Below are 26586 nucleotides of genomic sequence, written 5' to 3' on the forward strand. Positions count from 1 at the left end.
CGATGTTTTTAAATTATTTTGGGGGGTTACCGGTGATCCAACTTGCATTTATGCTGCTGAGCTAAATTCCTGGCCCCCATAGGCGATTTCTTTTGGGGGCACCAGGACAGACACAGGTCCTCAGTTGGGGGAATTCTTGCCTGTTACCTTCAGTGCAAAGGACAGGGCTTCCAGGGACCCCACAGGTCCACATCCCAGGCTCTCCCTGGGCCTGCTGGTCTCTCTGGACCTCGGCTTCTCCACGTCTGGAGGACTGTCCTGGCCCTCGTGGCTGCCCTTGACCTGTCCCTCGGTGTACTTAGGAGTCATTGCTGCGTCTTCCCTCCCGACTGAGGGGTACAGTGGGGCCCGGTGACTCTACTTTTACCCTTTGGGCCTTGTAGAGGCTTCAGGATCCCCGCTTCGCATGCAGCCAAGGAGAGGTGGAGCGAAGCCCTAGAGTCACCCAGGCACCAGTCTCATGGTGAAAACCACAGGTGGTGCAAATCCTGCCGGCCTTGCTGGTGGGTGGGGCTCTCGGGAACCAGATTGTGCACCAGCATACCAGCTCTTGAACTCATGGATGTGAGCATGGAGCCGTCGTCCTCCAGGTCCCCTTGGAGGTACTGGCTGGGGTTTGGAGGTGCAGGGCTCTGGTCGCTCTTATGCCTCCCCCAGAAGCGGCCTGGCCAGCGTGCCACATTACGGCTTGGGTCATTGTGTCCCCGGTGCAGCAGGAGCTTTGAGGGTGCTTGGGTTCTGAGAGCCGCAACTCCTAGGGGGGTGAACCTCGGTACCCCTCCTCCTCTCACAGCCAAGTTGCACTTTTTTCAAAAAAGCAAAAATGTGTCATTTGCTCTGCAGATATTTGTCCTGGGCCATGTTCTTTGGCCATGGATGCTGTTTGCGAGGAGGAAACTGAGGCTCAGGGCAGTGGCTGGTTCCTGCACAGGCAGCCAGGGGTAGGAGCCCAGTTCGATGGCCCCCAGGGCCAGCCACAAACCCTCAGACACACAGGGCTCCTGCTGCCCTGCCTGCAACCGAGGACACCTGTCAGGGTATCTCAGCAGCCCAGACGGAGGCCTGAGGGCTCAGGCCACGTTGTTGGTTGTTGAGACGCATACCTGGCACCCGCAGCTTTAGAGAAGTTTTTCGTGGCTCACGGTTTGTGGAGATTTCAGAGCAGTCACTGGGTGGAAGGCAGGACAGCGGGATGGAAGGGTCTGGACAGAAGACAGCTGACCACCTCACCCAGTGCACAGGAATCAGAGAGGGAAAGGAGAGCGAGGGAGGGAGGGAGGGAGAGAAACCCTTCTAAGGCCATGCTCCCAGGGACCGCCCCTTCGAACAGGCCCCGCCCCTCTAGCAGGCCACGCCCCCTTCCAGAGGCCTTGCCTCCTAAAGGCAGTAGGCCATAGAGCCTGTGAGTCTATCAGTTTCCCAGGATTCTGCCTATGGGTGCGCAAAGTTCTTGGGGGACATCGAACTGGCACTGTGAGCCTCTTGTGGGGCCACGCCAACCCAGGCTGTCATTAGGGGGTCTGCTAGGGCGCAGACTCAGCATCACTTGCCCAGCCCTGCTGCAGAGACCCTTCCCCGCCTCTGAGCTGAAGCAGCCTCAGGAAAGGCCCTCCAGGACCTCCAGGTCAGAGGGCAGGCTCAGAGCCCCCAAGGCCCTGGCCCTGGGCCTGGCCGATGTGTGAGTCAGGACTTAGACCCAGAGCGCTTGGAAGGCCCCACTCTCTCTCTGCCAGTGGCTGCCTGGGCCTCCAGCAAGCCGCCGAGGGCTGACGGACTCAGGCTAGCTGACATCTGAGGGTACCTTTATTGCTGGTCTCAATGTCCAGCTGCCGGGAAGCAGGGCTGGGCTGTAAAGGAAAATCCACCTTGGAGGGCTGAGGCAGGGAGCCGGGTTGCTTCCTGTCAGATGCTGCAGAATGAGTGTGGGGCGGCAGGGCCAGGGATCTGTGAGTGCTCTGCCAGGGTTCCCAGGGCATGAGTGCCAGGGCTCCGCACAGGGAATTCATGGGGAATGGGGTGAGGGGACCAAACTGTCTGCAGGACGGGCACCCAGAGAAGGGTGGCAGCTGGGTGTGCCAAGGCCTGAGGACCTGGGAAGCTGGCCCTGGGCAAGGCCTTCTCTTCTTCAGGGCCCCAGGGGCTCAGGGCTGAAACTGGAGCCATGGCTGGGCACAGACTCTAAGGGGTGAGGGCCTTGGGGGCATCCTCAGGATGCCCCGTTTTTCTGGGAAAGTAAGGGCTGAGGCTCTGCTTGGGTTGGGGGCAGGGTGGACCCAACAGCAGAGCTGGCCAGGGCTGTACGGAGGGTGTGTATGTGCAGCAGAGCTCTGGTTTTCACCACTGGGAGGCCAGGCCACCTTGGCTCTCTTGGCACCCGCTGTGGTGGCTTCCCAGGCAGGAGTCCGATGGAGCTGGGACGCAAAGCTGCTTCCTGTCTCCGAGCCTGGTTTTCCTCCTGGAAGATGGAACAGTAATGGCCTTGATCTCTGGCATGAGAATGGAGACCATGGAGTCACAGGCTTGTGGCTGGGGGTGGGGTGGGTGGTGGTTCCCTGTGGCCTCAGAGGTCCCTGTGGCTCCTGTTTCTATGGCTGGCGAGCGAGGCCCTTGCAAACCCCTACCACACTGACCTACCTTCAGGGACAAAGTTGTTGCCCCCCCAGCACGCACTCCCTGCCCTTACCTCATGTGCCCGCCTGGCTGGTCTCTTGTCTGGCCTCCCACACGTTCTTGGTCTCATGCTGTGGGTCTGCCTGGGTGGGACTGAGCCACCAGATTCCCCCTTGTACACCGGCTCTGCACCTCACCCTCCCTCCCTGGAGGTGTTTGCAGGGTGCTGGAGTCCAGGGCACCCTCCTCCTGCACAGGCCCAGCCATTCAGCCGTGTTGGCATCAGATACCCATGAACGCCGGCCAAGCAGCGCCTGCGTCAGCTTTTAAAACCACCGAAATGAGTTCACTCACCACGCTGTGGTCCAAATATTTTGGTCATTTAGCTGCAACCTTCTGTGCTTGTGAAATTAAGTGCATTATTAATGGGGCCTGGCCCCGTGACAGGGTGGGCAGCTCTGATAGATCTCCTCACAACGAAGAAGTGCAAGGCTCCTGTCGGTGCAGAGGAGGCTAGACTGAGGGAGAGGAACTGGCCAGGGTGGGGTGCCTAGGTGGGGGCGCTGGAGCCCTCGAGGGAGGTGGAGGGGCACAGGGCACAGTGAGGAGAGGAGAGGGCTCCAGGGACCCACCGCGGCCTCTGGGCTGCTGTCATGTGGGTGACGCTGGCTGCAGGGAGACGGGGTGACGGAGCTGAGCCAGGTCAGTTCCTGGTGGATTTCAGGCTGGGCTTTGTGGGGAGTCCTGCTGTTCCCTGATTATGAAGGAATAAAGGCTCCCTGGTAGAAAATGAAGGAAGGAAGCGAGGAGGTGTTGGTTACTAGAGTCACCACTGTGGCTGGACTTCATCACAGCTCCCGGGCAGGGGCACAGAGCTCTTCCCAGATCTTTGTGGGGGTACGTTTGTGGTTGGGTCCTGCTGCATGCAGTTTGTTGGCATTCCGTGTGTTGTACACTTTCCTGCTACCTTTGCTTTCCTTTGTGAGGGGAACTGAGGCTGGAATAGGCAGTCCACTGGCCCTGGGCCCCAGAAGAGACCTGGCATGACATCTAGGAGATAGCCACCCCGTCACCTGCTGCTCCTCTGAACTTGGGAGTGCAGAGACCAGGTGTGCGGCTGCCATGGGCCAAGAGCATGTGACCCAGCCCCAGTGCTCCTGGGTGTGGTGACCTCAGGGACAGCCCACTCCGCCTCAGGGCAGCTCCCTGGCCCCTCCTGCCCCCCTCTTTCCAAGCACAGAACTGCCTAAGGCAGATGTAGGGTGGGCCCCTAGCCCGGAGCACATGCAGCGGCTCTATCTGCCTCCCGGTTGCCACATCTGGGGAGGGACTCGGAGAACCTGCACCTGCGCCTGCCCAGGAGTGTGGTACCTTGGAGGACAGGCCATGTCTGTGACCACCAGGATGATCTTGAAACTTACAGCCAGGCAGCTGATACTGGGCACTGTCAGGGCCCAAAGCCTACCAGGGCCTGTGGGGCAGCTCATAGGGGCAGGGCTGAGAACGCAGGATGGGGACCTCCCCTGTGGGATGTCACCTCACTCAATCCCTAAGGGAGAGCCACGGAATCCTCCTCCCCTGGGATCAGAGGCTGAGGCCTTACCTGGGGCAGAGGGGGCTGCGGCTGAGACAGGGCTGACACCAGACCCTGCAGATCCAGGTTCCTGCCCCAGCTTTGGGCCTGGTCCTGTCGTGGAAGCACAGGTATGATGGGCCTGGTAGCCTGCAGTGAACACCTTCAAGTCACAGCTGACTGCTAGTGTGACGGTGGGACAGGCAAGGGTCGCTTCCCTTGGGAGAGCCCTGGCGGGGTGACCTCGGACCTTTGGCTTCCTTTCCCCAACACTCATGGTCCTCCACTTGTCCTTAAAGCTGCCGGCAGAGAGCCCTGGCTCTGGGACACTGGCTCCCTTTCAGACCTGGTGGTCTGGGTCGCAGGGCTCTGGCAGCTTCCTCAGGGGCTCGACCCTTCACACCAAGGGCATCAGGGAAGGGGCCTAGGTCCAGCAGCTGTCTAGGCCTCCTGGGCCTCTGGCTCTTTGCTTTTTCTAGGTGCCTGTCACCCTGGGGAAGGGGTTTGTCAGCAGGCTCTCTGGGGGAGCAGGGGTCCCCCCCCACCCCGCCCAGCCCAAGGGAGGCTCTGTGGGGGCACAGCAGGAATCCTTGAATCCAGAAAAGCTACTGAAACAGGGGCCTGAAGCATGCCCTCCACACAGGTGCTGTGAGGCAAGCTGCTACGGACCTGGTGGGTAGGGACCCCAGGGAGTGAGAGTCCCCAAAGAGTGCGTCCAGGGGCCATGCCTGTAGCTCCAGACCCCATGCTGCTGTCCCCTAAGCTCCTCCCAGGCTCCCGATGCAGCCTGGGGTGGCTGTGCCCTCTGTAGTGTTGGCTGACCAGGCCCCTTCTGGGTGACCTCATTTCCAGGATGGGCCCCCTGCCCGTGTTTTAGCTCAGAAGGACCTTTTTGGGGAAGGGGACCCTTGTTAGTGGGAGAAACAAAGGCCAATTGTCACCACGGGCAGGGAATTCATCAGCCTGTGCATGAGCTCCTCTAGGGACTGTGGCTGTCTCATCTACGGGGGGGGGGGGGGGGCTGGGGTTGCTGCGGCTGGACCTGGGGTGGGGGTGGGGTAAAAGCACTCCCACCCCGAGTTTCCCAGCAGCAAGTCTTTGGGCATTTTCTAAAGCAAGGCTAAAAGTCTCTCCTGTGAGTACAGGTGCCTTGGTTCCAAGAGCCCGTGATCCCCTGGACCACAAATTCATTGTACTGACAGGTAAACTGAGGCACTGGAGAGCAGGGGATTGTGTCAGTGTGAATGACCTGAGAAGCGCTGCCCTGGGGCTTGGAGGACAGCCAGGAAGCCAGTTGTGGCTCTGCTCTGCAGGACCAGAGGACTGTCTGCGAGCTGGGGAGCTGGAAAGCTGGGATCTCAGCTCCAGCCACACAGACCCCCAGCCTAACCAGCAGGTCAGCGACGTGCTGTGTGTGATGGGTGGGTGGCCACGCTGGGGCTGAGCCCTGCGGTGGAATGCAGTGTGGCCAGTGCTGGCCGCCGACCTACCGACGAGGGTGCAGAACTCAGTCTGTCCTGTGCTCGCTGGGACAGGAGGGGCCAGCCACGGGCAGGGCTGGGCAGGAGGAAGATGACTCAGGGAAGGAGGGAGGGAGTAAGGGGGAGGAGGGAGAGGAGGGGGTGGGCCTGGCCCGAGAGTTCTGCTCAGAGCTGGACTTCATCCCCAAAGCCTTGGGAGCAGGAACGGGTTCTAAGCTGGGCGTGTCAGTGGGGGTAGGGCTGCAGCTGGGACGGCTGATTGGTGAGTGGCAGGGTGGGGCCTGGGCTTGTTGGGCCCTGCGCTGGCACTGGGCACTCACTTGGAGGCTGGCAACCTTGCCAGGCTGAGCTGCAGCCTGGAGCCCCGCCAGCCCCTCCTGGGCTGCACACGCCAAGCACTGAAGTGCCGGGCACCAAGTGGGGTCTCCGATCGCCAATGAGGGGCGCAGCGTTTTCCTGAGCAGTTCCCTCACCGTTCCTCGGTGGCCGCTATCAATAACTGCACCCCTCTCCCTGCTATCACAGCACTCATGATATTCAAACCTCGGCGGTGGACGGTGACAGAGACGGACTGATATTTTTAATCCCGGCAGACTATTAGGTTCATATCATGTCTGTCAAATAAATATTATGAATCAGTTCCCGTTATCTTTATGGGGCAAGTTGTCTACGTGGGGGACTGGGCGGGGAGCTTCCTCGGGCCTCTTCACCGACTCTTATGTATATGTATGTGAATAGAGGGAGATTTATGGAGCAATTGTCGATAATAAATGCCCCGATAAAGCCCATTATCTTCCTGCCTGATGGGTCGCGTGTGGAGAAGAGCCCAGTGGTGCGGAGCTGGGAGGCCTTGGTATGCAAGGTCCGGTGAGGCTGGGCTGGGAATGCAGGCTGGCGCCTGTGACAGGGGAGCACCCAGGCTCCTGTCGTCACTGTGTACATGTGGGCCACCAAGTCCTCTGTGACGAGCTGCTCCTTTATTCCTGTTGTGCAGGAGGGGAGGTTGGGGTTCAGACAGGTCTTTATGCAAGGGCTGAGATGGACTTGGTGGCAGAGATGGGCTCCTGGCTAGCATGCTGCTTTCAGAATGGTCACGTGCCCCTTCTCTCAGACCCCGGTTTTCCCGGAACCCCTGCTCTGTGGGCCCATGCATGCACTGTGAGATACCACCTTCCTCCTGGGATCCTCAGAGCTGCCCGCCCAGCCCAGGACTCCTGTGACTGCTAGCAGGTGACTTGGGTTCTGGCAGAAGTGGCTTCATGGCTCTGAAATCCTGGTCCCAGTCCTGTCCCACACACCATCCCCATTCCCCTAAGTTTGCTTTGCCCACCACGCAGTGGATGGGGCTTCCGGACTCCAGCAATGGAGCTGGGTCATCATGCTCTTTGGATGTCGCCGCTGGGACCACTTCTCCACTGCCTAGCCAGGCACAGGCAACGTCCTGAACGGGTGGTGGTGGTGGCTCCAAATGCCTCCCAGGCCTGGACCAGGCCCAGGAGGGGTCACCGTCTCCTCTCCCTTCCTGCATGCCCCTTCCCCCCACATACACAAAAGAGAAGAGCTGGGAGTCCAGGTGTGGACCAGTCCCAGACTGATGGACAGAAGGTCTTAGTCCCAGGGCCCTCTGGCTTCTCCAGGTGAGCTTAGGAAAGGCCTATGCCTCTCCGAGCCCTACCCACCACCAACCAGCTTAAGTCGTCATCTGCACCACAGGTAGAAACTGTGACCCCCAATAGGGCCCCCCTAGCCTGTGGTGCTGGGGACTGAAAAGGGGGCAGGCTGGCCTGCCCAACAGGACTGGCTTGGAAGGCGCAGGCCTCTGAGAACCCCTACCTCTGTGAGGTGTCACTGCTTAGCAGCCTGGACCACAGGTCCTCCAGGGAAGGCCCAGAGGCAGCCCAGCCTCATCTCCTCCTGGCTGCCCGCCTGCTGGCCACCAGCCTCGGGGTGTCCAGCGGCACAGACACCGGCCTTTACAAATATTTTTCTCCCAGTGATTTCAGAGACTGTTGGCAAGACTAGCGCACAGAGGCGCACAAAATGGCCCAAGGCACCTTGAAAAGCACCCTTCAGGGGGATTTAAAAAAGCCCCAAACAAAAAACAAACCCCTCTTAGATGGCAGGTTGTAAATAGGTGGATATTACTATAAAAATATTTCTGGCTGGAGAAGCACCCGGCAGGAAAGCTGGGGTGGGTGGTTTTTTCCATGGTCAGCTTGGACCTGGGTTCTCCACATGGGGTAGTCAACCATCCCAGGCGGTTTTGTGGGGGATTGTTTGTGCCAAAGAGCCCCAAGTGGAGAGGACAGTGGAAGACAGCAGCTGCAGGAATAGCAGCGGCCCTGGCACATGCCCTGCACAGCTGGTGTGTTTGCAGCCTCCAACCCTCAGTGCTTCCTGCGGGTTCCTGCCTGCCCAGGGCTCTCCTGGGCTCTCTGCCCCCTGCCCTGCGCCTCCCTACTCCACACCCCCTGGGCTGTTTGGTGCTACCACCCCAATGCTGTGTATGCTAGCCCCTGGGACCTCTGACCCCCGCCCTGGCTTGGGAAGTATCAGGCCAAGAGCCACAAGGCTCTGTCTCTATGCTGCCCCCAACCACAACTCCCAACCAGGGGGTCCTGGGGGAAGCAGGGCCTTCTCTGGGGCACCTCAGCTCCAGCCTTCACCCTGCCCTGGAACTGAATGAGGACCCCTGGGAACCATGTGTTGGCAGCAGCTCCCATGGCTCTGCAACCGTGAGGCCCGGAGGCCACGGGGGTCAGGGGTGGGCTGCTTGTGTCAGAGGAGACCCCAGCTGCTATACCAGCCTTGTAGGTCTCCGGCTGCCTTCCCACTACCGCCTGGCGTGTCGAGACCTGCAGCTGGCCGGGCAAGCTGCTGGCTTTTCGTCCCACCCTCAGGCCACAGCCACACCAGCCCTTCTGGGCCAAGTGCCTCGCCTCTGCCTCGACTGGAGGAACTCGTCCCCCCATCCCCCCAGGACTAGCCTCTGGAAAGCCCCTGGGGCCCCTGGCTGGACAGGCTTCATCTGCCGTCCTTGTCCCCAGCACTCCTGTCCGCCTGCCACCTCTACTCCACACTGTGGCTCCTGGGGACGCCTTAGTGGCTCCACTGCCACTTGCCTCCCAGCTCCTGCCGGACGGTCCTTGAGCTGCCTGTTTAGTCAGCCCTGATTCAGGGACAGGGTGGGGTAGTCCCTGCCCTACTGATGGGGAAAGCTGAGGTACAGGAGAGGAGCAGCCTGGCCGGGCCATGTGGCTGCCCAGCGGCAGAGTCTGTGTCAGTGTCCAGCCCCTGCCTCGGCCAGCTTGACCACACCCCTCCAGCACCCAGGGTTGGGCCTTGGGACAGATTCTGTGGATGTTTGTTGACTGAGTGACCATTCCTGACATTGAAAAACAGCATTCTCGGTTCTCTCCCTCACCACCCCCACCTGTCCTCATTCTGCTGCCTCCGAGACCCCCACCAGAGCCCACTGACAGTGGCAGGAAGACAGGGATGCATTGCTGGTGACTTACGGGGACCCCATGCAGCCTGCACAAGGTGGCACTCTGGTGGTCTTGGGTTCGAACTCACTGGCCCCTTGTTGGCTCTGCCAGCCTTGCTATCCTTGCAGGTCGGTGGGGCTGGCAGTGTCCTTTGCTGGAGGACTCTCATTGACACTGTGTCCAGGGAAGGAGCTGGTGTCACAGGCCCGAGACTGCTCTGTTGCAGATTGAATGTAGATGGGGAAGGCCGGAAGGACAGGTCCTATGGGCTACTGAGCGCTTGCTTGGGGCCACCTGAGTGATGGGGCAGTGTCAGTGCTCACAGAGATTCTGTTCTGCTCTGTGTCCCGTGTTGGTCCATCCCAGGCATGCCTGGAGGTGAAGGTGGCTAGGACCACACCTGACCATATGCAGCTGGAGACAAGGTCCTGGGACAGAGGCTGCCTTGTTGAATAGGACATGTGTGTAGTGGCTAAGGCAGGGGCCCAGGAGATGTCCTCCAGGGTCACTGCCTTGCCTGCAGCTGTGTTGGGGGCTCACCTACCCAGGTGCACCCCAACAGCACCCCAGCGCTGCCACGTGCCACAGGGCATCTGACCCTCTGGACAGTCCGCAGCAGTCCTGGGACCTGAGATGCGGGAAGTTTCTGTTACTGTGGGCCTCCAAGGCCGTCACAAGGTAGGGAAGTGGCAGGTCACCCAGGCAGAACGACCCTCTCTGGAGCCAGGGACCTGCCATTTCTGGACAGTGAGCGCCCCTTTATCTCGCCCTCTCCCGGGCCCACCACGTGCATCCCGTGTGACTATGGTGCGCCCCTGAGGCAGTTCCTCCCTGCAGCGCTGGGGCGTAGGGCAGGAGAGGGCGGGCTGCAGGATCCCGGGGAGGCGGGGCTTGGCTCTGCGCAGGTAGCTCACACCCAAACCCGAATTCCAGCCGCAGGAGACTGCGGGCGGTGAAGGCAGCGCATCCCAGGCAGCAGTGCTTCCTTTCGTTTTTTTAAACAAATCATTAATTTAAAAGTGAGGGCAGAGAACGACCCAAGGTGTAAAAATAGCGCCGGGCCACAAAGTCAATGTCCAACTCGGACCACAGCAGTAGAGCCCGGGCCTGGCTGGGTTCTGAAGAAGAGGTCCTCTGTGCGCCCCTTCACTGTGGCCCGAGGGCTGAAACCCGTGGGCGTGAAAGCAGGAGGCCGGCGAGGGAGGGCGTCCCCCGCAGAGCAGGGGTTCCTAGCCTGCAACGTCCAGGCGCCTCGCCTTCCCGGGCCTCAGTTTCCCCACGTGCGCGCCAGGCGGGTACGCTGCCTATGTAGGACCGGGGCTCGGGCAGGCGTTGTGGGGCCGGGCCGGGGTCCCCGCGCGCCCACGACCGGGCTCTTTGTGCGGCCGCCGTAGACAATAGCCCGGCCCGGGCTCCGGGCCCCTCTCCTTCTCCTCCTCCTCCTTCTTCTCGTCCTCCTCCTCCTCGCCGTCGCCGCCTCCGGGCCGCAGGATTTTGGCAGCTAGGGAGGGTTCTGGCCAGGTCCGCCCGCCTCCCCCGTGCCGCGCCTGCCCCCCGCCCTGCTCGGACACCCCCAGCTGAGCACTCGCAAGTTTGCGGGGAGCTCACAACTCGGCGCGGGGCGCGGGCGCGGGCTGCGGGGGCGCGCACCGGCGGGCGGGCGGGGCGAGCGCGGCGGCGGCGCTGCGCAGAGTCCGCGCCCGTCGCGGGCCCCCCGCCGCCCCCCCGCTGCAGGCCGGGCTGGAGCGGGGCGCGGGCGCGTGGCGGCGGCGGCGGGGGCGCGGGCGCGGGCGCGCGCGCGGAGGCGCGCAGTACAAGTAGTTTACATTGTTGGGCGACTTTTGCAACAACTCGCCGCGCCGCGGCCTCCGCGCGCCGCCGCCGCCGCTCGCCGCCGCCGGCTCCCCGCCGCCCGGGCCCCGGCCGGCCGCGCCGGGGGCCGCCGCCCGCTGCCCGCCGCTCCGCCGCCGGCCGGGCATGAGTTAGTGGGCGACATGGACACCAAACACTTCCTGCCGCTTGGTGAGTGCCGGCTGGGCCGGGCGGCGATAGGGCCGGGCGGGGACGGGTGGGGACCGGACTGGGACCGGAGGCGTGCGCGGGCGGCGAGCAGGGGGCGTCCCGGCTGCCCCGCACCCCGCGGCCTGCGCGAGAGTTCGGGCACCGGCCCGGAGTGCCGTGGGCGGCGGGCAACTTTTCCCGGGCCCGGCGGGCAGGGAGGGGGCGAGGGCGCGGGTGGTGGTGGCGAGCGCGGGTGGCGCGGGCTCAGGGCGCCGAGGGGATCCCCTCACTCCTCGATCTTCGTCCCGGGCCGCCCGGGAGCTGGGCCCAGCTCGAGCAGCAACTTCTGCTCCCGCGCGCTCGCGGCTCCAGGCCTCCCTGGCACCGGGACGGTCGCGCGCTGGGCCGAGTGGCCTCCGCTCTGCGCCGCCCCCGCCGGTGCTGCTTCCAGCAGGCCCCGCTGGCCGTGGGGTGCGTCCAGGAGGAAGCAGGCTGCTGCCACCCCGTTTCTCCTCGGCAGCCTGAGCCCGGTGGGCATGGACTCCCCCTGGGGCCCTTTGCACCCGCACACCAGACCCAGGACTGGCCCCTCTCTCAGGCACCCAGGCAGTCCTGGCGTGGGGAGACAGCAGGGAGTGGAGGGTCAGCTTTCCTATTCCGCTGCCCAGCCGACTGGTGCCCTCAGCCCCCGACTGCCTGCCAACTTTCAGGGCTAGCCCCAGTTCTGAGCGGTGGCCATGGCCAGGAGCCCCCTCCTCCTGCTGTCTCCCTGGGGCTGGGGAGCCCAGAGAAGCAGGGAGGAGGACTTATAAATGAGCTCCGGGAAGGATATTAATTTGGTGGTGGGGACGGCAGCCAGGCTGTCAGCCTGGTGAAGGATTTGTGCAGGATGAAAATTAAGAGAGCTGATTATGGACCAAGCCCAGGACCATCACTTCTTCTGCCTGGCCCCCAACTCCTGAGACCTGACGTGCAGTTTGACTGCCCTGGGGGCACTCAGAGCCCAGCATAGCTGTGGGGGACATGAGGAAGATCGGGAGTCCCCCCGCGGAGATTAAGGGAGAGTGTCTCAGCATGCCTGCTGCAGGGCGACTTGATGGGAGACCCTAAGTTTACCAGCTCTGAGACTCACTCTCGGCCCTTTGTGGGACCAGGACATGCAGCCTTCAGGGTGAGCACTCATGCCCATTTTGCAGATGAGAACAGCCAGGAGAAACCGAATAGAGACCCTGCAGTGGTGGGTGTGGGTTTGAACTCCAGCCCATGGGTGCCAAATTTTCTGTGACTTCCAACTGTGGGGGCTCCCTGTGGGATGACACCTCCTCTTCCCCCACCAATGCCTTGTCCCATGTGCACACAGAGTCGGGCCTGGGGACTCCTTCTGGACCAGGAGTGTGAGGCTCAGATCCTGGGTGCACTCCGACCGGGTCTTGGGGCCCTGACAGGTCCTAGTCCGTAACTCGCCAAGAATGACAGGGCTGATCCTAAGAGCTGGCCCGTGTAAGCAGGACTAGGGTTGAAGGTGCCCCGCTGCAAAGTGGCTCTGTGGGAGTTCCCAGGTTGCCTGAACTCTCTCCGATGATGGGCCCCGTGACAAAGGGGCTGTGTTGATGGTGCGGCTGGTGGCTCACTGGACCTAGCCGCTGGCCTCCCAGGCAGCCCCCGGACTGAGTGAGGAGTCCTGGGCTCTGATTACATTTTTATTTTTTCCTAAGCTTGTGACTGACTCTGAAGTCCAGGCAGTTGAAGGTCCATTTAAGCAGCTACTTCCCTAAGCTCTTTTGTCAACACAGCCTAATCCCTCGTGGGGGGTGGGTGTCAGAGGGCCTGGCAGTGTCCAGGGCCCGGACAGCCCGTCTGGGTCAGATCTGGGACTGGCCGCATGGCAGGCCCATCTCTCCCTGGGCCGCCTGGCTACTTTCAAGGTCTGGTGGTAGGAGGAGAGGGCCTGCTGCTCCCAGTGTTCACTCCTGCGGGGCTCAGTGGCTGGGCAGCCAGCCCCTCATCTCCCACCGGCCGCCCGTGGGGCCGATGGTATGGGACAGATGGGGAAAGGAAGGGAGGTGGGGAATTTGCTCAAGGCAGGCCCTGTTTCCTGCCCCTGCTGCCCAGGGCTGGCCTTGCTCCATGCCCACTGGGGAGGAGGCATGGACAGTGGGACCCAAAGGCTGAACCTGTACGGTCCAAAGGTCCTAGGCCACGTCGGACCCTCTCTGCTGCTGCTGACCCATTAGGAGCAAAGCTACACGGGGCCTCTAAGCCCTTTCTGGTGCATTGTCGGGGACCTGGGTGAGCTTGGAACCTGGAGAGGGGCTTCTGGTAACATCAGAGCCCGTGGGACCCAAAATAGAGCACATTCCGGGGCCTCCCGAAATAACAGGGTCACGTGACTTGGAGGGCTGGGCTGCAAGTCCAGCTTGGGTCTGACGAGGCAGTTCGTGGCTAGGCCCAGACACTGCCGACGGGGGCGTTTGTTTTGGTGAACTCTGTGCGAGGGGGCCTCTGTTTGTGGACCGGGAAGTGTGAGGGCGAGGAAAATGGCCCCCAGGTGGCAGCCAGTCATAGTCGTGGCTTTGGCCGTGGCTTTGCCGAGCTGCTTGCTCACCTGTGGCCCCTGCCCACCTGGGTTTCCCTGGATGGGCCTTAGCAGGTGGGAAGCCTCGAATACAGCCCAGGCTTGCGTGGCTTGGTCATTGCTGTGTGGGGCATTGGCTCTTCCAGCTGTGCCTGCCCTTCAGGGCCACGGTGGGTCTGCCACCTTCTTTAGGAGGCCGATTGCCCTCCAGCCCTACCTGGCAGCCCGTCCATCACTGTGGGAGAGGTTTGCAGTTGGTGTTCTACATTTTGTTTTGGAAGAGGGTGCTTGGAGGCTCGTGGAATTATCTTGTGGGCCCTCAGGCCTGTGCCCCTTCTCCCGGTGATGGCTGTGCACCCATGGGGTCCAGAGGGCATGGAACACAGGTCAGCCACCGGGGAGATGATGCAGGGATGGGGTAAAAGACTCCCAGGCTCTTCCCCCTACCAGCTGGGGCTGCCTGGGCCTGTATCCATGGGCGAGATGGGGCTTGCCACTGTTGGAGAGTCATGGTCAGGGGCTTGAGGGTCAGCAAGGCCCAGTCCTGGGAGTAGAAGCCCCAGGCCTGGCCCTGCTGTCAGCTTGCTGCAGGGCAGGGGCCTCCTTGGCTCGGGACCAGAACAAGCCAAGACCTGCCTTCCTTCCCTGCTCTGCCGGGCTGGTGTTTGTGGGCCTGGGCCTGGAGGCGTCACTTTGGCTGGCCCAGCTCCTTCAGAAGGGGCTGTGTTCCAGGCCAGAGGTGGGGCAGGGGTCCAGGCCCTCAAGAGTCTATTGTCTGGACTGTGGCTGGTGCAGGCTGGTGTCCATGCCAGATCTTTTGGGCTTTTGAGAGGGTGCTAGGGTGCTGGGAAAAGGTAGGGGAGAGGGCCCCATCTGCCCACCTGCTTGTCTGTGGCATTCCTATCTTAGGAGGTGCAGTTCCAGGCTCCCCTGTTCCCTTGGAATGATCACAACTTTCCCAGTGGCTGCAGGGGGGACTGAAGGACAGGCGGGGATGAAGGGGTGCCTTGGTGGTCTCATCCGGGTAATGGACGTGCTCCTAGCTCCTCTGGGGCTGGATGGGCAGACTGGTCAGTCAGTCAGTGGCCAGCTGGGAACTTCTCCAGAGTTCGATGTCTTCCTGGGGCGTGTCACTCTTTCTAAGGGTGAGGTCAGGGTCAGGTGGGTCCCAGCCTCCAAGGTCAGACCAGATGGGCAGAGGATGGCCAGTACCCTGAGTGTGAGCAGATCCCAGATAGATGCGGCCCTGGCCTGGCCCAGCCCTGCTGCTCCCTGGACCCTGGGAGCTGGGTGGGCGGGGGCCAGTGTATTTGCACACCCACCCAAGCCTGTGCATGTGTGAGATGCTCTGAGCAGTTGTGCCCCAGCGCCTCACAGACAGGGAAATTGCACCCTAGAGTTACAAAGCAATTGTCTAGCTCAGCAGCTGAACGAGCGTGAAATGGAGCAGAAAGCAGCTAAATAAAATCGGCCCGGCTGTGTCGGGGAGTGAGGGGTACACACGTGTGCACCGGGCCTGGTGTGCTTGCAGACGCACACGCACACATGCGCCCACATGCCTCTCACCGGGCCCTGCCAGCCAGCCCTCCTGGTACTGGCCTGCAGCCATGTCCCTGTGCAGGGGGCCAGGGAGGGGCAGCCTCCAGGGCTCTGGGTGGCTCTGGGATGCCAGTGGGTGCAACTTGTCCAGGACTTGCCTGCCCCAAAACGATACAGCAGGCTTGTGCGGTGACGCCTGCTTTCCAGGGGCTGGAAAGTCTTCCCAGGGACAGGGCGGCTAGGACACAGCCCAGGCGGCTCCCTCGGCCTCTGCTGTCCAGCATCTGGTGTCTGGAGATCTCAGCGCTGGTTCCCAGGGCATCCCGACCCTGCTGTGTCTGTGTGGATGGGACTCTGTCCCTCAGATTCTCCTGCCCCCTTCCAGTTGACATTTCTGCCAGTAAGAGCCCTGCCTGTCCTGGGTCCCTGGAACCCCGAGGGGGGTTTCTTGTCCTGTGTGGCCACTGATAGGGGCTGAGGTCTCACAGTGATGACTCTGACCCCAACAGTGGGAACAGAGACCCTTCGGCACTGCTCCAGGGTGCTTTCCAAGCCTGGCCTCTCAGCTGTAGGTTGAAGGAGCAGCCGGGGACAACACAGACCCGTGGCCTGGTGACTGTCTGCTGGGACAGGCGTCTGGCAGCAAGTCCAGAGGGACCCAGGGAATGGATCTGAGTGATTGGCAGCTTCAGGGCTATGCCGGGGCAAGGCAAGGACCTGGTCACCTCTGCCCCCTTCCTCACGCATGCACACATGCACATATACACACACACGTGTGCCCTGCAAGGCCAGATGGAGCGTGGCAACCCTTCCCGGGATCCTTATGTGGCTGAGGGCACCCATGCCTATGCTGGTGGCCTGGTCCTGGGTCCTGGGCCCTGGGCAGGGTGGGAGGGGAGTGCTGCAGTGGGGCAGGAGGCCACCTGGTGGGTGTCACAGCTGGGTGAGGAGCACAGCTGGGGCTGAAGCCTGTACATGCAGAGGAGGAAGGGGAGCAGTGCTGCCCACCGGGCCTGGGGCTCTGTGAATTGCCAGTGCCCTTGTCCTGCCACAGCTCTCCCCGGCCTGGCCAGAGGCTCCCTGTGCTTGGGGAGCAGGAGCCCGGCCATCCTTAGCCCTTGGGGGACACACTGTCCCGCATCAGCTGAGACTGTTTGTGAGCTCTTGGGCTATGGTGCCTGGCGGAGGCGGCTGAGTCGGGGCTGGAGGAGGACGCAGTTGCCCAGAGCTCCTGGTGGAGTTGGGGACAGGCTGTCCACGCGGACGGGGTCACTTGGTGGCCAAGGACAGAGCATGGCCTCTGAGGGACATGATAGAGACTGGACTTTGGGGCCAGGGAATGGGACAGTGCAACCCTTGCGGGGGCAGCAGTGCGGGTTCCCTCCCTGCCTGAGTTCCAGGCTGCCCCTCACTATGACTGAGGCTAGGAGCTCCCCGAGAAGCGCTGTCAGCTGGACCATGGATGCAAGGGGGCCCCAGACTGGGACCCAGCTTCTGGGAGTGATCCAGAGTCTGCCACAGGTCGCTGCACCTCTGTCGGCCCGTCCAGTCGAGCCTGGCCACTGCACTGGGGGAGTCCCCAAGGCCACTGCCGCCCAGGCTTCTCCAGCTCAGAGGGAGGGGAAGGAGGGGAGTGAGTTGGGATGGGGCCAGGAGTGTGTAAATCCTGCTGCTGCCATGGATAAACCCCGCGGAGTTCAAAGCCGCCGGAGCTGCACGGGTTGTAATGAGGTTACTGATTCAACTGCTTCCTGGTGCTGTGGCCCAGAATGAGGGGAGGCTGGGAAGCCCCAGGGAGGGATCTAAGTATTCCATAATTGACCAATTTAGCTTAAGTGTCCGTGCTGGCCCCGGGCAGAGGTCAGGCGGTGACAGCCCAGGTGGCTGGAGTCTTGTGCCTGCGGCTCCCAATGGCACCTGGCCTAGTCCCGGCTGAGCGGGACCCTTGGGCACTGGCCTGTCCTCTCTGTAACCGTCCGCAGGCACCCTGTCTTCCCGCCAGGCGAGCTGACAGTCCTCAGTGCTCCTCTGCCTGTGCCTGGTTTGTGGCCGCTGCTTGGGCCTCAGCGCCTGGCAGCCTGGATTCTAGTCTTGCCGTCGAACTGGCCATTGCTCTCAAGCTCAGGGCCTCAGGGCCGAAGTTTGGTGGTGCACATAGCAGAGTGGGTCCTGCCTGCTGGCCCTGACCTCATAGGCCTGTTCCCAGGGCGTCCTGAGCGCAGGGCTTACCCAAGGCCCTTGCAGTGCCAATGCCCATTTCCAGCAGAGGCCTGGAGTGGCCGTGTCTCCAGCCCCTGTCTTCTGGTTAGCCCAGCCGTGGTGCCCAGATGAGGCCGGCCAGCCAGCCCAGTGTCGCCCAAATGCACAGCCCTGTGATGGCCCTGGGCATCTTGACCTCACTCTGATCCAGAACCAGTCCCCGAGGTCAGGAAGGTCGGGGGCCACTGCCCCAGACAGGGTCACAGTATCATGTCACCCTGGGTGCGCCCTGGGCAGGGCACTGGGCAGGGCTGACCCCAGATGTGAAGGTCTTCTGGACCCTGTCCACGAAGGGGTAGGGTGGGCTGGGGCCCTGGGGCTCCCTCTGACTCACAGGTCCCCGGCAGGCTTTGCACCTCACAGCGGGAGCCCCATTGCTCCCTCCTGTCACTTGGGCTTTGTTTGGATTGGCCGGCGACCTCTAGGGGGGCCATGCAGTTGGGGATCAGCTCCTTGGGGCACAGCTTTGTGCCCTGACCCAGTGGAGGGGGAAGGAGTGAGGAGGGTTCCCGGGACCCCAGAAGCCTGGCCCTCTGAGCCAGTGGGCTGGGGAGGAGGGCCACGTGGTGACCGTCTGCCCAGTCCTGGGGGGGAGGAGTGAGTGGCAGGAACAGCGGCTTTAAGAATAGGAGGTGGTGGGCAAGGGGCGACCCTCTTTCCCTGGGCCTGACCTCCCCTGCCTGGAACCTTCTGGGGCTCCACGTTGGTCCTAGCATGGAAGCCAGACCTAAGCCAAGGTCCAGTGGCCCTACTGCCCCTCCTGCCTGCCTAGCACCCCTCCTGCCTGCCTAGCACCCCTCCTTCCCTTCCTCCAGCTTTCTCCTGTCCAGCACTTGGTGATACAGTTCATCCGTGTGGTGAGCTAGTGGCAGCTGTGATTCAGGGTCTGTGTGGCCAGTTCATGCCTCTGAGCGTCAGTTGTTTTGCGTATAAACTGCTCGGGAAGTTGGGGCCACTTTATAGAGGCAATGTTATAGGTGAGTTTTGAAGGATGCATAGGAGTTTGGTGTGTGGCTGTGGAATTAAGGCAGAGAAGCTGGGTGGACCCTCCCATGGTGTAAGAAGGCCATCGGGAGAAGCCCTGTACACGGCCAGGCTCCCCATTTGCTCTGGTCAGCTGGTCTGTGCTGGTGTGTGTGGTGGGGCTGTGGCCGCTCATCTGGAAACAATTAGCTCCGGGGGCCAGGCTGGGCCTGGCCTGGCTGTGACATGGTGGCCCCTGAGCATGTCCCTCGGGGGCTGACACCTTGTCCTTGCTGGGTGCTGCTCGGGCTGCTGGCCCACCGAGAGTCATTACCCAGCATGGTGCTGGCTCTAGGCTCTGTCCGCTGTGCGTGTGGGTGTCGGGTGCCCAGGACCCCTGTGTGCGGCTGTAGTGGCCCCGTGCCTCCCCGCCCAACCCCCGTCTGGCCGGAGGAGAGCGGCTCTGATAGAGACCAGAGTCCATGGGAGGTGGTGGGGCCACCCCACCCAGTCTGCCCCTGCCCTCGGACTTTCTGCCCCGGATCAAGGTCAAGGAGGAGGAGGAGGGCGGGGCAGCGGCCTGTCATTGGTGCCAGGCCACCCAAAGCCAGTGAGGGGCGGGCTTTCCTGTGTCCTCCGCGTGTCTCCCTGGTAGCTCGAGACCCCCAGCCTGGGACCTCACGGTCCTAGAGCGCTGAGGGCAGTGGTCTCAGGGCCCAGGCGGAGGCTGCCCGCCAGGACCCTCGGCAGACATCACTGGGCCCCGTGCTGGCCCTGCTGGGGTCTCTCAGTTCTGCCTGGCTGTGAGGGTTGGCACGCGGCTCTTGTTTGCTGCCAGTCCACGGCGCCGGGCGCCCGAAGCCTCGTGATGTTTGTTGAATGAGTTCACGCTTTCCCGGGCTCCAGCCCCCGCCTGGCCTCTGAGATGGGAAATCTCACAGGCCGAGACTGAGGTGGCCTCTCGCATGGAGCGGGCGCAGAGGGTCTGCTGCCACTGGAGTCGCTTTCTTGCAGGCCCTGTGGCCAGCTCGGCCTGCATGGCAGGCCTTGGTCAGCACTGGCCGCCCTGTGCATTGGTCTGACGCTGCTGACCTGCTATGGACAGCTTGGACGTCTGGTGTTGAAAAGTATCAGCCTGTGGGGTTGGGACCAACCTGCCTCTGCCTGCTGTCCACTTGTTGTCCATCTGCCCTCTTCATCTGGCATGGCTGCTCTGGGGACAGAGCAAAGCCAGCCCAGCACGCAAAGGAGAGGGCGGTGCCAGCTTGGGTCGGCAGCCGAGGACTGGTTATTCCTCAGTCTCTCTGTGCCTCAGTTGTCAGGCTGAGCCTTTCCACAGGGCAGTGAGGTCAGCAGGACAAAAGTGGTCATGAGTGCAGGGCCTGTGGCCCCTCCTGTGTGGAGTTGGGGTTCACAGTCGTGGCACACCTGCCTTCAGTCTTGGGTGGATGTACCAGGGATATGTGGTGGGTCGGGCCTTGTGAATTGGGTCATGAAGGATGTGTAGGAATTTGCCAGGAGCCAGAGGCTCCCCAGGAGAGCTTGTTGACACTGCTGTCCTGTGACTCAGACCACAGTACACCTTTACCTGGGGTTTATTGTGCCTCTCCAGCTGCATTGAGGGACAGGACTTGAGCCCTGGGAAATAGGTTGAGTGGGTATCAAGTAGTGTACCTGGCTGATGCCAGCCCCACAAGTGCCGGGATGGGGGGGTGTCGTCGTGCTGCTGGACTTACAGGGGCCTCCATCCATTGCTGCTCATGAGCTGCAGGCTGGTGGGAGATGAGGACCAATGGCAGCAGAGGGCCATGTGGGGCTCTGGAGGGACGTTGGGGGTGGGGCTGATGTAGCGGAGCCTGGCGGGGTCAGAGGGTGCTGGGTCTTCCGTGGGGACAGGGCCTTGAGCCGAGGGGCGAGGTTTCTGATCAGCCAGGTTAGGGTGAGTGAGAAGATGGGGGCAGGAGCAGTGGCAGGATGAGGCTGGCGGGTGCTGTTCCCTGGGGGCCCTGACCTGGAGCAGCAGCTAAGGGGACGCTGAGCCGTGACCTGCAGGCCCAGACCCATGGGCCAGGGGGTCCTGGCTGTGCCCTCTTTAGCCTGGTGGAGAAATGGGGGCAGCGTGTCAGGGGTGGCGGATGGCAGCCGATTGGCGTGGGATGTCCCCTGCCTGCCCCACGCTCTGCACCCTGCTGCCAGTGGCCTACACAGGGAAAGCGGCCTGGGCTCCAGCAGTGACCCTGGTCCAGAGTCTGACCTGAGTGGCGGCTCCTGGGACCCGGGACGGGGTGTGTCCCCCGGCTGCGGTGTCTGTGGATGCCCCCGTGTGTCTCTGCATCTCCCTAGCATGGGTTGTTTACTGGTCTCCCTTTGCCTGAGACAGTGGACCTGTGTGACGTCCAGTCACTGCTGGTTTCCCGGTGCCCGGTGTGCAGTGAGGTTTACAAACAGCGTGCGAGGCCCTGGCGGGTCCCCCCGTCCCTGGCTGCAGCCCTCTTCTGGGCATAGAGTGGTCCCGCCAGCCTGGGTGGTGTCCGTGGTCCTTCCGAGCCTGGCTGACATCCTTGGGTCCCAGGGTCACGGGAAGGCCACCATGGTCACCCCTGGCTGAAGGGCTCGGTGAGCTGTGCGTCTTCACCGCTGTGGCCAGGAGCCGGGGCGTCAGCAGCCTCACTGCCTGCTGTCCACGGCCAGGATTTATGGCTGCTGCATGGTTACTGGGTCTCCCGTGCTAGCCAAACTGGGCGGCAGGTGTCGAGAGCACCCAGCCCTGGACAGCTGATAGGCTGTGAGGCCCCTGCCCGGATGGGGCTGTGACCCTGCACCTGCTCAGCATGGGTGCCGGGGTACAGCCTGTGGGGTCTCCAGGTATCCCAGCTCTGCAGCCCTGCGGGGCCCGGCCTCCCTTCCGGCTGACCCTTCTGCCCCCTTGGCCTGTGGCCCTACCTGCTACCCACCCCCTCGGGATTCCCTGGCTGACTTCCTGAGAACAGCGTGGCCATTGTGTCCCCACCGTTGCCTGCCTCCCATGGCGGCCCTGTGCTTGACGTTGGCAGGCCGGGTGGTGGCCGGGACCTGGGGCCTCTTCGGGGCTTGTGGGGAGCGGACACTGTCCCTGCCCATCTGGGCCTTGTCCGTGAGAAGCCTGTCCTGTGCTCTCCACCTTCCCACCTAGCCAGTGTCACCGCGCTGCCCAGGCCCTCTGGGAGCTGGAGTGGGTACAGCATCAGGTGGACACCGGCCAAGCGCTGAGCCATGGCGGACGTGTGCGAGTCTGCACGTGAGTGAGTCTGCACATCTGTGCGTGGTGTCCACAGGTGGGTGTGAGCATCCACTGTCCCAGGGAGAGGCCTGGGCCCAGGCCGTGGCATGCAGTGGGTTCCTGTGTGAGATCGGAACCCTGAAATGGAGCATCCCGGCCCTGTCCTGCTGCCCGTGGCCCGGGCTGTGAGGGTGCCACCATCGTCCTGCACACAGTGCCCATCGGCTCTGCTGATGGTGCCTGGACTCCGGGTGCCTCGCTGCCTGGACTCCTGTGAGACACTGCCTGGCTGGGAGGCAGACAGAGGTGGTGCCTGGCTGTGGTCCGAGTGGCCGGCCCTGGCTGTCTGGCTGTCTGGACCACAGCCCCAGAGCGGCAGTCACAGCAGCCATTGGGATCCCGAGGCCAGAGTCAGTCACACACACTTTAGTTCGAGTGAGGCTGGTGTGAACCTGGAAGGGCCTGACAGGAAAGGATAGGAAGGAAGGCTTCCTCTCATTGTGTGGGTGAGGAAATCGAGGTCCTTAGGAACCGCATAGCTGGGCTCCGGTGCCGGGCTCCTGTCCCCTGAGGGCCGCCTCGGGGTGGGGTTTGGGGTGTGTAGACAGCAGCGCTGAGGGCAGTGGGGGCGCCATGCCCAGGAGGCCGAGGTCACGGAGGGCCTGGATTCGAACCCTGGCCCTCCGGGACTCCTCTCTGGGGTCCTTGCTGCTGTAGCTCCTGGGCGCTGGGCTGGTGTGCGTCCCAGGCGGCTGGGTGGGGATGCTCTTCGCCCAGGAGGCCGGGCCGGCCGGCGCTGTGGCCGTCCTGCTAGGCGGGAGATGCCTTGTTTCCTACACAAACAACCGGCGCTGGCTGGAGCAATTTTATTTTTATTTCCTATTTTTACTTCCCCGTTGGCTCTTTTTAGCAACTCGGGGTGAGATAGGCCGCCGCCCTCCCGTCTCCACCCGGCTTCCTGGCCTGGTCTTGGACCTCAGAGTGGGGTGTGCGTGACCTCCGGGACAGACGGTGCACAGCATGGCTGTCACACAGCTGGGGCCGGGATCTCGCGCCTCCCTGGGTGGTTCTGACCCAAGCCCCTTCCTGTCTTCTAGGACAGGCTGTGTGCAGCGGTAGGTCGGGGCATGCCTTGCTGCGTGACTCAGTTTCCCAACACGCCCCTTTGCATCTTGCAGGAGGTGCTGTACCAGGTGGGGTGGGACGTGGACTTTGGGTGAACAAACACGCTGTGTGCCTGATTGGACCTGCCTGGGCAGGGTGTGGAGAGACGGGGCGTGTCCTGACGTGTTCGGACCTGGCCCAGCCCTGCGAGGGATCATGGGATTGCTGTGCCTACCCTGGGGCGTGGCTGTTGGGCATTGGCCACTGGGGGTGCCCATGGTGGGGTTCAGGGAGACCCCAGCCCTGGGCATTCTCTGTGGCTCTGCCAGGCATAGCAGCCGTGAGCTGGCGCTTGGACCAGGCTAGATCCTGTGCTGCTGGTGGGTTTCATGGGGGTCTTGCAGGGTGGTTGTCCTGTTCACTGGGGAGCCTAGGGCTTGGAGAGGCCCAGTGAAGCCTGAGGCCCCAGGTGCTGGGTGTGGAGTGGCCAGTCCTGTGTTTTGCAGAATGGAAACTGAGGCACAGCTAGCCAGGGTCCCACAGAGGCCCTCCCTATCCTTAGGCTCTGAGAGGTCCGGGGGTGCAGGGCCCCTGCTCTGCCACACCCTCAGCATGAGCCTCTCTCCTAACTATGTCCCTGAAGTTGGGGTGCGGCAGGGCTGGCTCAGCAGATGTGACATCCCCAGGGCCTTGGCATCCTTCCTGTAGGACGCAGTGACCTCTTCTTCATGGGGGCCCCTGTGTGTCCCACCTTGGGGGCTGTGTCCACCTTTGCTCCCCCATCAGGTCACGTGTCCCCAGTCTGTGCCCTTCTGCTTCCATTCCCGAGGTAGGGGGCCCAGACTGCATCCCTGTCCTGAGGTGGAGCTTGTCACGTGGGCCTGGAATCCTAGACCACAGGAAGTCCACAGCAGTCCCATTGCTGCCCTGGGGGTCGGTTTCCCCGGCCCCTGCTGGCACAGCAGTTAGAACTGCTGCTGCTGGTGGTGGGGCAGCTGCTGCTGTGAGTGCCTGCACTGTCTCGGAGCTCTGCTTCCAGCCCATGATGCCTGCAGGAAGGGGTTGCAATCGGGGTCCACCTGCATGCCTGATTCAGCAGTCATAGGGTGGGGGAAGCCGAGGTTTCTTGATGAAACCCTCCCCGTGGGCACCCGTTCAAGGCCCAGATTTCGATCATGGAAGTGGGTGCAGAGAGCCCTTGGTTCCGGTCTTGGGGTTCCCAGCAGGGACTTGGGGTGGTTGGACCCTAGTAGATGCTGGTGTTGCATCCTGGAATCGCCATCTCCTGTCCCAGTGCTGTCTGCTATCTGCTGCCTCCTCCAGGAAGCTCGCCTAGGTTAGGTCCCCGTGGCTCCTTGGGTACTATGCTTCCTGGGGGCTCAGTGTGGGTGTGGGCTAGGCAGCGCTGGGCTGTGGGCACGGAATGCTGGGAGGACAGTGCTTTCTGCCTCCTAGTCAAGCCTTCCCCAGGCAAAGGTGCCTGGGAGCCGACTGGGGCTGGAATCAAGGTCCAGCCAGAGCTGCTGTGTGGACAGCAGTCCCTTCCCCGAGGCTCCAGCTCCATGGGGTTGTGTCTAGGCAAGGACGGACATCTGGCTGGCTCCCTGAATGGGGGCCCCTCTGGGGCTCCACACCCACAACTCTGTCTGGCCCCATTCTGTCTCTTGGGTACCGGGTCTGGCCGCATCTGTGAGACAGGACAGGAAGGGCCAGAGCACCCGCTGGGAGCCCCGTGGAGGTGATGTCACATGTCCACGCCCTGATCCATGCCCCACCCCCCGCCCCCAACAGCAACATGGAGTTTACACAGTGCTCGGATGTTGGCGGCATCAGGGGCTCCGCTGTGCCCCGGTTCATCATGCTGAGATCTGGGTCAGCTCCCGGCAGAGCGAGTGTGGAGCTGGCGCCTTGCACTGGGACAGTGGGGAGTCAGATGTACGGGTGCCCCAGGGGGACCTGCACCTCACCCATGCCTCAGGAGGGCCGCCCCCTCCCCATGGCCTCCAGGCTGCATCAGGACCTGGGGACCCCATGCTTGCTGTTCTCATCACCCCCTGGCCTCTCTCCTCTCGAGCACCCTGGCTGGAGGGATCTGGGGCTCTGACCACGGTTCCCCCTCTGTTTCCCTTGTGGGTCCTCTGCTCATCCTCCCGGGACGCCCTGCCACAGTGGCCTCACCCTGGCAGCTGTCCTACTCCCTCACCTGTGCTTCCCCGCGAGGACTCGGTGTCTGTCACCCTCCTACTTGTGGCCCTGGTGTCTTCCTGGCAATATCTGGACTCTGGGTGCCTGGTGTTGCCTGACCTGCCCAGTTGCGGGGTCACTTTGCAGAGGGGGAGAAGGGAGGCTGTAGGGTGCACTGTGGCTCACCCTGGGCTGGTCCTATTCCCGCTGCTGCCCCAGCCCATCACCTTCTGGGGTCTGGGCTGCACAGGAGGGGGGTGTGCAGTTGCCTTGGGGTGTGGTCTCAGGAGGCCCCAGGTGCTTCAGGGGCTGAGCCAGGGCAGCGAGGGCTGGCGGAGTGGATGGCTGGGAGGCCCTTGTCTCTGGCCTCCCTTGATACAGTCCATGGAGCTGCGGGAGCCCTGGGTGGCCTGAGTCCCCCACTGCATGCCCTGGCCCACAACCTGGGCTTCCAGGGAGGGCCCAGACATCACCGAGGGCAGCCAGGGAGGCGGTGGGAGTCCAGGACCTCACCCTCGGGCGGCATAAGGCGGCAGGTGGGATTAGAAAGGGTTAAGGAGCCCGGGGAAGTAATAATGTTTCTAATTTTCCTGTGTGATTTAATAAAAATGTAAATTGTGGGGCGGGCGACGCGCGCTGCCGTGGTGTTGACCGAGATTAATTGCGGGCGCACGGTGGTCAGCCTGCCTTTGTCTCCGAGCCCCGAGCTGGGCTGCTCTTCCGCCTGCTTGCCCAGGAGGCCGGATCCCAATGGGCAGCTGGAGAGAGGGGGGCTGCGGCAGAGCCTCAGGCGGGTGAGCTAGTGGAGGCTGCAGCAGGCCCTGCCTGACAATGGCCATGTCCCAGGTAAGTGTGTGAGTGGTCCCAGAGGCCTGAGAAAGCCTCCCTTGGGGTGATACAGGGGCTGAGTCCATGGATGAGAAGGAGCAGCCTTTCAGAGATGTGGGAAAATCTGAAGGCTCTGCCAACAGCTCATGCAAAGGTCCTGGGGTGGGAGGTTTGGGAGGCTGAGTTTAGGGGTGCAGTGTGGGGCTGCCCAGGGGTCAAGAGAGCAGCGGGCAGGGACCATTGGGCTGGGTAGACTCAGAGGCCTCTCTTGAGAGGGTTTGAGGGTCTGTGGTTGGAACTCAGGATGTCCTGGATGGACCCTGGGGAATGTGGGCCAGGTGCAGTGGGTGTTGACCTTACTGCCCAGAGCCCCTCTGAGCTTGGGGTGGGCACCAAGAAAATCCTTATGGCCCTGGTCCCTGGCTCTGCATCTCGGGCAGGTGCATATCCTGAGACAGCTTCGGGGTGTCAGGCGCAGGTCGTGGGTCTGCTCTCAGGTCGCAGAGAGAGGGGGCGGGTGTCTTTCCGAGCTTGGCCAGACCTGAGTAGCCGCAGCCTCCCTGAGTGCAGCCCTGTGGAGGGGTTGGGAGTCTGACCCTCATCTGTCCCCAGCAGGGCAGGGTGGACCCTAGGCTGGAAGAACGCCACTTGGGGTGTGCATACCTTCCGAGGGCCAGCTTGGGGTGCGACCTGGAAACCCTCACCTCTGCCCCAGCTGTGGC

The 26586-nt window shown here is 62.6% G+C and overlaps 1 protein-coding gene across 1 annotated transcript in view; it reads left to right on the forward strand.

Annotated features, from left to right (window-relative positions):
- The first annotated feature begins 11017 nt into the window (after positions 1–11017).
- Rxra (retinoid X receptor alpha) overlaps positions 11018–26586 on the forward strand; it is a 69492-nt gene continuing 53923 nt past the window's right edge. Inside the window, exon 1 of the mRNA XM_003473003.4 lies at positions 11018–11174. Coding sequence (XP_003473051.3) covers positions 11147–11174 — 28 coding nt within the window. The 5' untranslated portion in view covers positions 11018–11146. The remainder of the gene's footprint in view (positions 11175–26586) is intronic.

The sequence above is a fragment of the Cavia porcellus genome, unplaced genomic scaffold (assembly GCF_034190915.1).
Source record: "Cavia porcellus strain 051 isolate PalLab524CR breed Dunkin Hartley unplaced genomic scaffold, mCavPor4.1 scaffold_49, whole genome shotgun sequence".
NCBI classification, from domain to species: Eukaryota; Metazoa; Chordata; class Mammalia; order Rodentia; family Caviidae; genus Cavia; species Cavia porcellus.